At 43.9% G+C, this 15623-nt stretch overlaps 1 protein-coding gene across 6 annotated transcripts in view; it reads left to right on the top strand.

Moving 5' to 3' along the window:
- The first annotated feature begins 1156 nt into the window (after positions 1 to 1156).
- Positions 1157 to 15623, top strand: part of LOC107268211 (acetylcholine receptor subunit alpha-like) — a 103683-nt gene continuing 89216 nt past the window's right edge. For 3 of the 6 annotated variants that reach the window (XM_025085511.1, XM_025085508.1, XM_015740756.2), the window contains exons 1-2: positions 1157 to 1237; positions 2378 to 2685. In XM_025085511.1, the coding sequence (XP_024941279.1) occupies positions 2482 to 2685 (204 nt within the window). In that variant the 5' untranslated portion in view covers positions 1157 to 1237; positions 2378 to 2481. Of the gene's footprint in view, positions 1238 to 1263; positions 1458 to 2377; positions 2686 to 5178; positions 5198 to 15623 lie in introns of those variants that run through there. The other 3 variants (XM_025085510.1, XM_025085509.1, XM_025085512.1) reach the window with 3 other exon arrangements.

The following is a 15623-nucleotide window of genomic DNA, read 5'->3' as shown; positions in this document are numbered from 1 at the left end:
GAGGCTGGAATTAAAGTGAATTTAATTTCTGACAAATAACCTCGCGCCAGAGTTTCCGGAAGTTTTCGACCTTTTTTCCTCGAGGTCGTCATCCGGCAGGAGATTGGCCAATGACAAACGAGCTTGCACGGGATTCGAACTACTTCCTCTACTGTTGATCGATATATACGTATGGTATATATACATATAGATATGTCGATAGGTATTAACTGTCGGTATGACGGGTAATTAAGTCTTCGGCTACTTAATTCATAGTAAACTTCTATATGAGATTTCTGGTTTTTCTTTTACTATCCACAAATTTGTCAAAGAACTTGTCAAAGAAATTTTTCAAAGTCTTGTGAAAACTTCGACGACGAAAATATGATCGAAGCGAAGAGACTGTGAAACTGAATTTTTAATTTTGACCAGGGGATGCAGGGTTATAAAATTTGGTTTTAATGTAGAAAAAAAATTTTTAATAATTCAGGCAAAATTTTACAGCAGCAGCGAGGTCTGATTATCGAGTTTTGAAGAAACTTTAAAAGTCGGTATAAAAGAGTCTAGTGATAGGCACGATAATCATCCCTAATGCACTACCTGTTTTGACTAGAGCTAAAGCCCGTGCTGCGAGAGCGCAATAATTAATGATCAGTGTTAATCCACAGCGAGGATAAAAATAATTGGCCGTTCGTAACGGCACCTATACGTGGAATCCCCTGGGCGACCCTCCGGGAAAAACTCCCTTAAATCTTAAAAAAAAAAAAAATGTAACGACCCATAAGGGATCAATAGGAATCATTCCTCATTCTCACGGCTCATCCTGGGACGAGGTATGGGGATTTTTACTCCTTTTTTTTTCATCCTCAGTGTTCCTAAGGGTTGATGCCAGAGTTCGAGGATTCGCACGAAGATACATTTTCGGTCGATTCGTATTTTTCCTACAGTAACTTTTTATCCTTGCTAATAATCTTTCGCAATGTACCTCGCGACACTTTGTTCTGCTGCATCTTTGCGGATTCACCCTGTCTTACCGGGGGTTGCGCGCGCGCAAGGGTGGTCCTGATCTTCTTCAGGGTCTAGGGGTATCGCAGTGTGATGCACGGTGGCGCCGTGCTGCGGGCAAACCTTGTAAACTCAGGAAGTAGGCGAGCACCGTGCTACGGGTCAGTCGTGGGTGCAGTGCGTGCGAGAGCACCGGTTAGCGAGAGCTGCGCGAATTGGAGAGACCGGCGTGGATTGGAGTGCGCGGGGTTAGGTCAGTGTCACATTTTGATGGATATTATAAATATAGGAGAAGAAAAATTTGATTTATAATTTCATCATACCTTCACTGTCGCACTTGTGGATCTACCGTAACATCACGATAGCCATGCAGTCCGTGCGTAGATGCTTAGGAGCTCTATGGGGTTGATTGGCATTTTTCAGTGGATCACACTCTTTGAGATAGTCAGTGTTGTGTTGGAGGGTAAAATCAAGTAAGGGAAGATTTTTACTTAATATTTAGAAAAAAAGAAAATAATGAAGGCGAGTGATAAATTAATTTTTAAGGTTTTCCATTAAGAGTTGGACGTTCTTATTAGATTTCATTAATTCACGATCTCTTGTCGAATTATATTTAATTTTAGGGTGAATTTGGTGTAACTTTGTTTTTGTGGCTGCAGTGTTATCTTTATTATTGGAGAAATCATTAGAATATCGGTTTTCCTCCTTAATATGTATATTGACAGTGATGGGGAGTTCATATACAATCGAGGATATTCCCTTTGTAGGAATTATGGGGAATTGGAATTTGTTTGGGATAAGCAATTGGAATTCAGGGTGTAACGGGTTTTACTTCCGATTGGATTGGTAGTCTTAACGAGGAGACTGAACGTCACTGATCCGTTACCTATACTATGTTTACACCTTCGCAAATCTAAGATCAATTGTCTTTCTCTCTCTCTCTCTCTCGAGAGAGAAAGATTTCCTGTTTACCAAATCCTCCCCTTTGATCGTTATACGATCTCATTCCCGCAGGACAACGTATAATCCACAAAATAGAAGTTCATCCCGCAACTTTCGATGCTTCAGCTTTACACACCAAAGAAATTCCCATCTTGCCGTAAGGAAACGCGCTCGAAATATCCCTTGGGGTATTTCTCATCCGTTTAACATTTACGTCGGGGCTTCCCCGGTTTATAGGAGGTTTCCCATTGCTTTTTTTTTTCTCGAAAAGAGGTAAAATAAGATTTTTTTTTCTAAGAAACTAAAACCAGTACTCGCATGTTACGTATATGGATATCGCAGGATATCACGTAATCCTCAAAGCGTAATGTGACGTAATATATATTTTTTGAAATATTTTGATAATTCATTTCGTCATATTTCTTTATCATTGCTCTTTTTTGTGCTTCAGAATCGGACCGTGTGATCGTTGATCAGGACGCGTGATCTGCTGTCGAAGGGGTTGAAGGAGGCTCGGCACAGTGGAGTAGTGCGCGAGTCACGAAGGGGTGCACGATGCCCCCCATAATAGGGGAGACTCTGCGCGTATGGTTTCTCTCGGCTTTGGTAGTGCACGGAGCTGTTGCGGGAAATCCGGACGCGAAACGCCTCTACGACGACCTCCTCTCCAACTACAACAAGCTGGTGCGTCCTGTGGTGAATACCTCGGACGTGCTTCGCGTGTGCATCAAGCTTAAGCTTTCGCAGCTCATCGATGTGGTAAGTCTTGAGACAATCCTTTTTTTTTTTAATCACACCCTGACAGTCTTTTCGTCCCGATTTTGAAAATTTTTCTTTCGCGATACCAAACCCAAATGTGAATATCGGTAACGCACTATCGATCTCCGTCGACGAAGATATTGAGAAAAAGAAAAATTGATTTTTTCAAAATTTCTTTTCCCTTCTTTTTTTTAAGCTTTCTCGTGAAAAAAATAACCAGGGATAATCAATGTTTATAATCTTGGAATTTTAAACCGGATGAGCTTTTCACGGGTCCGCGACGAAGCAATTACGATTTAAGTGGATTACGCGATCAAAGAGACTTTATCCTTATGAAATTGCTTCGTTTTTTAAAAGGGTGGACGGCAGGGGATCAGAAGGATACCAAACACTGTTCTTATTGCTGGGAATAAAATTTCTGCTTTATATCTCTATAGCCCGTAGTAGCATTCCTGTGTTTTGCGTGTACTGCTTCCACTTACGGTTTCTTTCTTAAGAATTTTTTTTTATTGTTATCATCCTTGTCGTGTATCGTCAAATAAAAGAGGATCACTTACCAGTGGGACTGTACCTAATATTATTTTCGGGTACAGGTTTAACAATTTTAAACCTCAAATTGTTTTCTACGGTAAAGTCCCACATTCGATTTTTTTTGTAATTTGGGTAATTTAATTACAGGCTTGGAGTAGCTTTAGGTAATTCGGGCATTTCTAATTGTGGCGTGAAAACGGTCCACGGCTCTGTACTATTTAATTACGTTATCATTTGCAGAGAATTTTTGGTTATAGCTAATTCAAAATTTAGACGGCTGTAGATAATTTTTTTCCTACGGACTCCCTCGTCGATATTAGCAATCGGCAGACTCGAAGCACGAGGTTCAATAAGGATTTTAATAACAAAGAAAAAAAACTCGAGATAAAGGTATGAGAATTTTTTACCCATAATTACGCGCAACTTTACGAGGATTTTCCGTCGCGGAAAAATTGTACGACAGATTTATACAGTCGTGATAGTGATGGCTGCCCGAGGGAGCCTGTCAGTGATAGACCACAACGAGAACCAGTATTATACAATGACGTAAGAGCAGTATGCGGTATCGGTTCGAGCGAAAGAGCAGCTAAAGAGTAATGAAATAAAAATAAAATAAAAAAAATACGTACGCGATTCCGTCTGCATCGTGTGTTCGTAATTCGATTAATCTGATTTCCTTTCTTTGTTACGCGCGTGAGCCATGTTTCGATGTTATTGGGGTTTGGAAAAAAAAAAGATCGAATAAAAAATAAGGCGGAGGAACGACGTGTAGTAGGACCCGGGAAAGTAAAGTTAGATAAAGATAGAAAGAGAGAAAAGGGTATAAAAGGAAGTCCTGTTGAACCCGTTGTAAATTGGCAGGTTCGTTTCAACTGTAACACCCGGTATCTTTTTCTTTTTCAACGTGAGACAGCATCTTGGGCGTCGAAGGAAACGTCGAGTTTACGAAATTGTCTGCTAGACGCGTCCGCCGCTCTGATCGTAGGCAAAGCTGCGCGCGCAGCCGTCCCGTGATCCTTTGCGAGGAAGCGAAAGAAACAGCGGCAACCCAAAAAGAAACGGAAACGCATAAAAGTACTGGAACTCGGAAGGATTAATGTTCGGCCGTACGTATAAGGCTGAATTCACAGTCGCCGGCTTTTAGTTTCTTGTGTTATTTATTCTTCTTCTTCTTTCTTTCGTATCGCTTCTACTCCTGTCGCGCTAGAACGATAACGCGTGGCTTATGGCCTTTCGCAAATGAATTGTGACATAACGCACGCGGATCCTCTAAGCATTATGAAACGTATTCCTCGAAGCTTGCCGGCTGGTAACGGTCCTGGTTTTATCGTACTCGTAAAGGCTCGTTCACACGTCGTTAACTCTCTTCGGTGTCACGTCGCGAACTAACCCACTCAACTATGAAACCGTGTCGATTTTAACATAACGCAGAACCGAATACGAGATGGGTCGAAGCATATGCGAAAAAAAAAGGAAAAAAGAATGGAGGTGCCGCGAATAACATTTTTTTCGGACACCGGTAATTAGATACGTCTAGTAAATAATTAAGGGTCTGTATCGTTTTCGGTAGGGGATGAAACTGTGTGGCCACGCTGCCGCTCGAGGGGTCGTCAGGCGGGGGCGGGGCATGATATTGCTGATATTTTGAACTAGGTGGAGAAGACGATCGGGTAACGAGGAGGAAGGGGTGGCGCAGGAGGGTGTCAAGGGGTGGCGATAGTGGCATTGATCGAATCGAATGGCAGGGGTGGAATAAAATTATCGGATTTCAGTGTGAAGCGTTTAGTGAAACCGCGGGAACTTATGTCAGCAGTTCTCGTAAATTTTATTTCCTCGGTTCTACCGGGCCAGGGCCGTATAACGCTTGTGCATACGCTGGACGGTGACAACACATTGTATATTGATTAACGAAATTTTTTTTTTTATTTAAATTAATCACACCGGATGAGATTACACCTTATAGGTCTAACGTAAATGTTGTGTAAGTAAATAAAAAAAAAAGTTAGAAAAACAAAACCAATCGATAAAAGCTTGTTGACGTTAAGTACATCCAATATACTCATTATCGCTCGAAATGGCGCTTACGTTCAGAATCGACAGCTCGACCATTCGCAGTTTCGCTGAAAGGCTTTTGTTAGTCAAATATAATTTCCATAGCAGCCGCTATGAATCCCTGCGTTTCTATCGGTCACGTTTGAATTCCCATAGGTTTCATGTAATTTCATGAAAACGCCTCATAAAGCTTTATCTTTCCCTGTCGTTCATATAGAAATTCACGCAATTTCGTATCAAATCTTCGTTTATAATTTTCATGAAAGTTTGACGCCCCCTCCCCCCTCCAACCCCCTTGCCAGCACCATCCCACGATCTCGCAGACACCTCGTCCCCTGTGACACCTCTTCGAAATCAGTCCCCCCTTACCACTCCCCCCTCCTGCCACCGAATTTCAATTCCCGCAACGCAACCAACTCTAAGTCTCGTTGCGTCACGCGCTGTTTTCTACGTACTGAGAGACGAGTGCGCACGTGTGACTCGTAGAGCTTGCAGGATATTTGAATATGGCGCCGGTGTTGGTGTATAAATTATGTAAAGTAGTTCCTGATTGTCTCATAGCACCGGCGGCACGGCACAACGTTATCCCGTGACCATGTACGAATCTATATGTATACGTATATACGTTTGCCTTCGTTACGTTGCGTATACGTACCAGTATGTATAAATATATCGTATATGTTATATACGTACTCAATATGTCGGCCCATAGTGTGTAGAGTATATATCGGTATATGAATATATATATATATATATATATATATATATATATACACACCCGTGGCCTAAACATTGCTATTTATGGCAGGAGCGTAACGCGCGGGTGGCTTGCAAGGGGTGTTTCCCACCTACCCTATTGTCAGTACAATTTGTCATAAGCCTCCTCCTTGCACTTTATATGCAACCCTCGGCGATACCTATACGATAACGCATTAGCCACACGAGCGTGGCTTTTGCCGGACTATGAACGTGGTCAGTGGCTCGTGGCTCGTGGCTCGTTATTACTATATTACCAATTAAGGGTCGGCGCTACGGTTTGTCCTTGTTATCAGTAGCATACCTGGCCAACCGGTTGGTCGTTATCATTATCGCATCGTAGGGTTAGGTTGGATTTTGAAAGATTTATTTCTTTTTTTTTCACGACAGTCTTTAACTTTCGTATTATTGGTCGTGAAACGAAAGGAGGGGTCGGAGGGGTGGGTCGCTTGGTCTTATGACTCTTAACCGAGTCTTGGCGTTTCTCGATAACGATGAACCCGTGATAACGTGCCTGTACGTAGGTTATACGTAGTGCAGTGAATGCACTTCGCGATAACGCTCGATATCGCGATATCTTCATGTATTGGATTTTTACTTTTGAAATGGACTATACCCTCTCCATATTCCACATGGTGCTTTAAGCTCTTCTGTGCTTTCCACGTGCGACGTGTGTGTGTATGTAATCTTATCAGCTCGCGTTACTTTAGGATAACGGCCAGGTAGAGAGGGGGAACGTGTTTTTTTCGGATTTTCAAAATTCCACAAATTTTTTGAAAATTATTTTTCTTGGATTTTTTCCGTATATGTCTGGATATCCGTGAATTGGATTTTTGTTTTGAATTTAATGTGGAAACTTTGCAGTCTACCGTGCTTGGGTGCATTAACGAGGAGAACGGGCAGGGGTGGAGCAGTCTGTGCTTGACGCGTAAATGTGCGTACACACGTGCACCGAAGCACTGCGGAACGTTAATAATGCACGGGTGACGATTCTCCGCGAGAAATATTATTGTGCCGCGAATTTACGTCAGGCGGAAATACATAAATTGCGCAAGGGCCGTACCACCGAGGTCCGCGGGGCCCCCTGGCGGGCTCACCCGTAACCAGAGGATGATTGTTTTCCGTTCTCTGTCGTGCTCGAAAGTGGTTGGCGTCAATTGACGAGGTATTCTGCGTGCGTGACGGATCAGACTTGTGCAGAAACGTTTTACGCTGAGTTTGCCCCCTTTTTTTAACGTTTTGTCCATTTGTTCAGCTTTTTTTTCTATTTCTCTCCATTTACGTCACTCTCGAACCATCCCTTATTATGTTTACGGGAAGGGGCAGTAATATGTGTATCCAGTGAATTGACTATCTTTTCGTCTCTGATTGTTGCGTCGTCCCGGCATGGTAATACGTGTCAGAGTCCTATGGGAATACGAGAAAGGGAATTAGCCTGGAGAATAAAAGCAAGAAATGCTTTCAGGACGCGTCGTGCATATGAGCAATGGTTATGGGAAAAGTGTTGAATTCAGCCGGGACTTTAGGACGGGGGTGAAAACTTTTTCGCGGGCGTCTGGCTTCGCCAACTTTTCATGATTTGTCACAGGGTCTTCTATGAATTTCCAAAAAAAAAAAAAAAAGAAAATTTAAAGTCTCGCTAAATACTTATCATGCAATTTCATTGTCAATTTTGAACTCGTGCGATTCCTACGGGACAGAAACGCAAACCCATACGGTTAATGTCATGATTAACCGCGCGACAAATTTACGCGCTTCGCCTACCTGGGTTTCGCAAATATTTCCCGCGAATTCTATTTTCGCACGCGGGTGGACGGGAAATGCGAATTAAAGTGCAGTTCGGCAGAGCGGGTTACGTAACTCATCGTTATCGGGAAAACGACGGCGGTACGTGGGGCCGTCCCTGTTGTGCACGTTGCTCCTGGGTGACGTCGATTTCTTTAAGGCGAAATTTCACGGCAACGACAGCAGTTGGAAATAGTTGATTTCTCGACAACCGAGAAACCCGCGAAGACCACAGAGTGTCGCTCATATTCGCGAAAGGGGTGAAGCGAAGTTCGTTTCGAACGTGGAAGGGTGGGTGGGTGGGAAACACTAGAGTGGCGGATGTGCGCGACGTCGAACGTTCGCGGAACAATGGCCGAGCCGAAAGCTTGATGAAACGAGTGGCAAGTAAGTAAAGTTTGCGAATTGAGCCACTTGAAGGTGCCGCTTTGCTATTTCGCGTCGCGACGTTCCCCGTTAAAATTTCGTTAAACATTAGCGAGCAGCCGGGCGCGTATTTACGTCTCGTTCGTATCTTAAACTGTCAAGGCTAAACGGAGTAGCAAAGGTATGATAAAAAGTTTCGAGAACTTGGAAGACTTTGGAAATACGTACAAGCTAAAGTCCATACTTTGGAAATTCGTCATTGCAATTTGTTCGCGTAATACGTGGCTCGGGTCTTCGCTGTGCATGTGTAATCTCAAAATTTTCTATTACGTCACTCAAATTTTCTAGATCCCCAGTCAATTTCTTCAATTATTTTAATATTAATTTCCATCCTTTGGCACTGTGATTTTTTTTTATCAAATTAATCGAGGATTTGGTGTAAGGGTTGAAGATTTGAAAAAAAGTAGTACGTCATATTCTCGTTGGTGCGACGATGGTTGGTAATTTTAATGTCACCCGTTACTGCACGGTGTCTTTACCCAAGATTTCATTGTCAACCCTTATCCCTGCGCAAATCCTTTGTTTCTGAAGGAATCACGTGCGTCTCCTGAACAGGCGACCCTTCAGAAGTAAATTGCCCCTGAAATACTGGAGTGTCTCGGAGATAACTGTCCCATCACGAATTTCTCTTTCCTGCAATGGGACGCTGGAGGGACGTCGAGAATGAGTAGCGAACCGTAGCGACGTTAAAGGGTTGGCAAAGCGGGTAGGTGGGGGGGGGGGTAGTCTGACATCCCGCGTGTAATTACATGGGCTTGTTTAGTGAAATTGACTAGGTTGAAATTACTTAATTGGCATCGTTAAGGAATGTCTTTGTTAATGAAAAAACAGAATGAAGAATTAATGACGTCATCAATCTACCGAAACGTAACTTCTGCACTCGAATGCAGCGCGCAAGGCTGAAGCGAGTAAATAAATGAAGCAGGGAGAAAAATAACCTATAAATATGAAAGCAACAGTCTCATGAAACGTCTTGGTCTTTACTGGGTATGGAAATACGTATACGTATATATATATATACGTATATATATATATCTGGCATGTAAAACGATTCAATTTCACAGCGTCTAACCGCACTAAAGACAGGCTGGAACGCGTCGCGATATTAAGGCGTGGAAAATGAATATTTTATTTAATATCTGTCTTTCGAACTCTTCGATATTTTATATTTGCCATCTCTTTGCGTTTCCTACTTGAACACCATGTATATAGCTGGGTATTGTTTACAGGTTGATGCCTGTGTATATACATATATATTGTGACGTGGTAGATTTTACCCCGTCAGGTCCTCGGCGGGAACTGTCATGTTACGCGGGAAAACGCGTATTAGAGAAGAATCCAGGCAAGATGCCACCACCTCAAGGGCTAACGAAGTTGCGAATTAGATGATTTCTGATTTTGTTTGCGATGGACTCCGTCGTCCCATAGGACTTCGCAACGGTTCACCAGGCGTCCCCGGATTCCCAATTCGCGAGTCTTCGTTCTGTTCGTCGATAGCGGTGGGTCTCCGTCATGAGTTGTGGTGCGTTACAGGTGCTCCGTCGTTCGTAGGTCTATGTCACGCGAAATGAGTAATAGCTCCCTGCTAGTTACTCGGTACGCGTAGACCAGTTCATGTAGCTCGGGTGATAGCGTGCGTAGAGTTGATTCAAGTCGCGAGGTGATTGGTGCGGTGAGCTACAGCGCGCGCAGCCATAGAGTTAATACAGATAGAGCAGACAAGCCAGCTCTCAACGCGGCAGCGGCGAAGAGAGAGACAGATGCAAATCAGGGTACAAAGACGGATAGCTAAAGGGGTTCAGCTATCTCTTTCTTTCTCATTATGAGCGAACGGACACTTCCACTTGCAGAGCAGCCTATGGCTTGTCTGCTCTATCTGTATTAACTCTATGGCTGCGCGCGCTGTAGCTCACCGCACCAATCACCTCGCGACTTGAATCAACTCTACGCACGCTATCACCCGAGCTACATGAACTGGTCTACGCGTACCGAGTAACTAGCAGGGAGCTATTACTCATTTCGCGTGACATAGACCTACGAACGACGGAGCACCTGTAACGCACCACAACTCATGACGGAGACCCACCGCTATCGACGAACAGAACGAAGACTCGCGAATTGGGAATCCGGGGACGCCTGGTGAACCGTTGCGAAGTCCTATGGGACGACGGAGTCCATCGCGGGACAGCCAGTAATCGCTGCTCCCGAATCGTATGAATTGTCGCGAAGACGTATTTTGAATTGTAGCGCGTGGTGTCAGATCGGAGATTTCTGATTGGGGCCGTAGGACCAATCAGCGGTGGTTGCGAATAAGGGACAGGATAATACTCTCCGGTGCTGCCGATTACGATCGAAAGGGAAGGCAACTTCCTTCTTCTTGCTTGGACCGTCGATGACGCGAGTCGTGTTTTTGGAACTGTTTGTTACCGGGGTAATTCCGGTGGAGAATCCGGACTTCGTCCGGGGCCTCGTATACGGGCTAAATTCTCCCGATCGAAGATACGTAGAGATTTCGGTAAGCGATTTGTTAATTTTTGTGAGCGACGAAATCTCGTAACACCCCGCGTTTTTTGTACGTTTGTCGTTGAATTGTGCCTAGAGGCACGTGGGAGATGTTCCCACCCGTAGAACCGCGTTAGTTTTGAGTACGAGATTCCGCCGACCGGCAAGGGACTGTGTTCGCGTAAATATGCTGCCCATCGTGGACATATTTATCGCGCGTTGTGTAAATCGAAGTGCGTATGACTGTGAGCGAATGAATAGTTCTCTCGGCAATGTCGAGTCTTAGATCTCCGAATCTTATTGTATCGCGTTCACGTTAGGGACGTGTTGCCGAGAGACACGGAATAGCCCTTGAGGATGTGTTTTTCGAAGTGTCGCGATTTAATCGCGTTATATTGTTGATTTGACTCAAAGATTGAGATTGTCTGTAATTGACCCGTTAGCGAATTGTCTGAAAGTATTTATTGAATATTGAATTGTCGAAATGTCGAATAGTATCGAATAGTACGAATGTATTTCTTGACTGTTAAAAGTATCGAATTTTATCGGATTGTTACGACTGTATTTGAGCGAACTGTAAGAGTTAGACTGCGCGGAATACATCGCGAATTTTGTACGTCGAAATTCGAATTCGGACATAATTAAAAGTTATATTGTCATTCGTTGTTGTTTTAGTCGCAATCTTATTGGGTCCATTATTTATTTCTCCAATTGTTAAATTTGGATTTTGTTATATCCGCGTGGTCTCGTCCGAAATTGGCGCAAAATAAACGATCGATTTTGTTCTTGTTGACCCAAAAAGCCGGAGTATTTCTTTTGGTGAAGTGGTCCTTACTCTTGAAGATCCCCCCCGCCTCCGCGTAGCTAAGTTAGCCAACGTAGGCACGCGAAGACCAACCGTAGAATTGATACGTGGTTCCCGTTTTGGAACCTGGCGCCCAACAATACCAGAGGTATTATTTCAAATTGGATATGTTAGCCCTGGGTTGTCTGGAACGCGAAGGAATCACGTAAGTTGTGCGCCGGTCAGTCTCTCATCTCCCGACGAGGCTCGATCACGAAAACGACGTCGCAATATATATATATATACATTATCGCGGGCACTTACTCCTTCCGAGTCGTATTACACTCAGAGAGCCGGATAACGTGACTTTTACTCTTGACGTTTCGTATCCGCAGTCGCGTCGTGGAGAATCGTCAGAGATCTTTCCGGGGCGGGGGGTTGTTGATCGATTGTTCTTGGTTATTCCTTTTTTCTCATATCTTTGCAGAAGGGCCTAAGAAATGCTGTATCCGTCATAAGAGATAGTATAGCGACTGCGAAGAAAGGGTTAAACAGCAAAGGAATTATCTATCAGGTGGGTTAAAGCGATTAAGGTTTTACGAATGACTTTCTCTTGGCGTCTCTCGCTAACTCTGTCTCACTCTCGTTCCTCCTCCCGAGGAGTTACGTGTTCCTTTCTATCTCTCTCTTTTCCAGCATTCTCCCGGGGATCGGACGTCGGAGTGATGGAGCACCAGAAGCTGGCCGTAATTGCATTCCCAAATTATCATCCCTGAGCGATCTTCCATTCGCCGCGGGTTTCGCTTCTCGTTCGTTTATTCCGAAATAACGTTTCGGTAATTTCCTCGGGCGCTGCCATCTAGCGGCTAGCGCTCGAAGCTACGCGCTGGATGCTCCTCGCGACCGCCTTTCCGATACAGTGAACGTAAACGGCAAAGTATTGCAAGGACTGTCAGTGCGTCTGACCGTAGCCGTGATTTTCTACTGTCAGACGTAACAGTCCCTGTCTGACTATTCACGTGTCACGTCTACTTCTCGAAGCAAACAAACCGCCGTCGTAACAGCCTCCACTCGGTACCATATCCAGTTGCTGCTTCTCTGTTCGGTCGACTTTCCTAAAAAGGACGTAAGCTCGTAGGAAAACATAATGGCTCTCTCTCTCTCTCTCTCTCTCTCTCTCTTCCATCAACTTCTTCCACCCTTAAGGCCTGTAACAGTAGACGACGCCTACCCATAATTCCTTTGCCTTATTTCATCCCTCGGGCATTCGGCTATTCGTTCCTGTTCGTCGGCTTTACCTTTTCTTCACTGGCAACCCTCTCCCCTACCCCGCCCCCCACCGGGGCGCCACTTTCTACCCGAGCACTGTAACCGATAAGGGCGGACACAGGCAACTGGCCACTTTCACCCTGGCCACCCCTGATATTCCTTTCGTCAACGAAACCTACGTAGCCACAGGCTTCAGGATATTGCTCGTAGGGATGCTGGGAAGAAAATTTTGTTGGAATATCCTTTTTTTTTCTTCGACCCCTATGACTGCATTTTTCGACTTTTACCTTTTTTACGGAAATACTCCAAATTAACCCTGTTTACGATCAAACAGCGTTTTTGCCCTCGTGAATTTGTTTTTGAATTTTTACTCTCTCTCAATCCCTTATTTATCTAACCCTTACCTCCCCTCTATCTACCCCTTTCTCTAAGCCCACGAAACTTGTATTCAATTTTCTTAACCGGTACTACAACTTTATCGGGCAAAGCGGCATCTCGATTAATTGACAGCTAACGCACGGCCGTTTAAACCCCTAACGATACCTTCTCACCGAAACCGTGGCGGCTACGAATATTTCGGTCTGTGCAGACAAGCCGATCGATATTCAGGCTGAATAGCGATTTCAATGCTGTTTCAACGGACAGTGGCGGCTGCTGTGAATATTCGTGAAATTTCACGCGAATAATAATGCCATGTATTATCAGCAGGTTGATATCTCTTGTGTCGATGTCGCTTCTTGTTAACATTTTTCTTTCTATATAGAAGATATCTATAGTCACGATCGTAGTAGGGGGTCGGGTGGGGTCGGATTTTTTATTTCATTTTTTTTTGTTATCGTAATTGTACTGTGTCGCTGTATATTCATTGCCGTTGAATTTAAGCCGAGTAAAACTACTGGAATGATCTCGCCGACTACGTTCGAATACTTCGTACATCGCGTTCATTCGTGCGACCGTAGGCGGTTGCGCAGTGGTAATGAATTTCGGTGGTTGTAACCAGACGAGTCCCCGGACAATTTTGGATCGTCGGTTTAGACGACTATTCCACCGGAGTTTCTCCCTCGCTGAAGCAATAAGAGTACTCGGTAACTGCACTGGCTTCCCCGTGTAAACTTACGACATTTACCGGATTAAGTTTATAGGTACGAGCCTCTCCTAGATTAGTCGCGCCGAAATTCATCTGGTTAATTCCTACGGGGTGTTACGTCATGTCTGTGTAGTTAAGGCTTTGTCCACTTGTACCCTATATGATATGCATGGAACGACTCTCCGAATTTATTTTAGGCATACACGCGCTGGGATTGTCGGGCGGTGGAGGGGCTTTTTTTTTTCGAAAAAATTTTTTTTGGGGAAATTATTTATTTTTTTTGTCACTATTTTCGTATGCCTCGAAAGAAACAAAGGCGTAAGGACTGCAATCATCATTTGGCTCCTCACGGAGAATTGGTAATTAATGATACTGCAATCTGAATGATCTAATTGATTATCAGCAAGGCTAAAGTATGGTGGAGTCGAACACCAATGTGATAAACGAGCGCTTCCGGCGGCTGTCTCGGAATTTTCCGACGATTAATTTCAGCCTGGAATTGGTTGGGCATTCTGGGTATTATATCGCTCGTCATCAATCCCATCGAACCGGTATCAATGGCGTTGAATATTTTTAATCAAAAAAAAAATCAGAAATAAAGTGACTCGTATTTTCGTGCGAAAGAACGGATTTCGAAAAATTCGCTTTGACAGCCTCGCACAGTTCCTGTTATCTGAGAATTCGTCCAGTGGAAGTTTTATGATTATCGATTAATTGGAATGTTAATCACGCGGGTGGAGACTCATCTTTAATTACGTACCGTGAAAAAAGTTTTTTTGAGAAAAAGAAATTAATCGAGACTATACCTATATCTACTAGTTTTTCCGGAAGAAAGGGGAATATACGAAAAAAGGATGGAGGTTGACGGGGGGAGAAGAAAGTGGATAGACGGGGAGGGGGGGTGAAAGCCAGATAAACGTAGGAGGGAGGCTTCGAGCTCGATGGAATTTATCCATTTTCTTTTATTACAATTCCTTTCCACTGAAAAGGTTAACGGCTGATTTCAAAGTGAGTTTCGCCGGTTTATCCTTACTCGAGGTATATTGTTTTCAAGCTATTTATATATCGGTACAGATAACCATATAAATACGTACATAGTCGCTCATGTACAGCTACGTACCCGAGGTCAAAGGCCACAGGCAAAGAGCCAGAAGGGCCGCAGGGGTTTCGTAGTGGCAGCAAATATTTTAGCGAACACGATTTCAACGTCGTTTTGCATCTAGCCGGAAGCACTTGTAACAAAAAAAAATGAAAGGAAATTTAACTTACATAAAATTCCGGATATCTTTGCCAGAATCGGAATCTCCGAAAACTTTTATTGCCGTGATAGAAAAAAATAACCATCGAATCTCTCTCTCTCTCGCTCTCTCTCTCTTTCTCTCTCATACACTGGTAAAGTGTAATTGAAGAAATCGAAAAATCCGAAGTCACGAGGTGTATCGGTCGGGGTGTCGATGAGAAAGTGAATTTTGTTTTTCGAAACAAGGGATGAAACCACCCGATTAACACGGTCGTTTTGTGTAGTCTTAAGAGGGAGAAAAAATGCCACTTGCATTTCTACCTATTTTTAGAACGCGATGTTAAGGGTGAGGGGGGTGAAGGGGGTAGGATTGCTGAGTGTTGTCAGGAAAAATGAAGCTTTCGCAACAAAGCTTTCTGATTAGCCTGGCAGTAGAGTGAGTGTGAGACAGAGAGAGAGAGAGAGAGAGAGAGAGAGAGAGAGAGAGAGAGAGAGAGAGAGAGAGA

The sequence above is a fragment of the Cephus cinctus genome, unplaced genomic scaffold, assembly GCF_000341935.2.
Source record: "Cephus cinctus unplaced genomic scaffold, Ccin1 Ccin1_scaffold0494, whole genome shotgun sequence".
Taxonomy (NCBI): domain Eukaryota; kingdom Metazoa; phylum Arthropoda; class Insecta; order Hymenoptera; family Cephidae; genus Cephus; species Cephus cinctus.
This window is presented reverse-complemented; position numbering and strand designations above follow the sequence as displayed.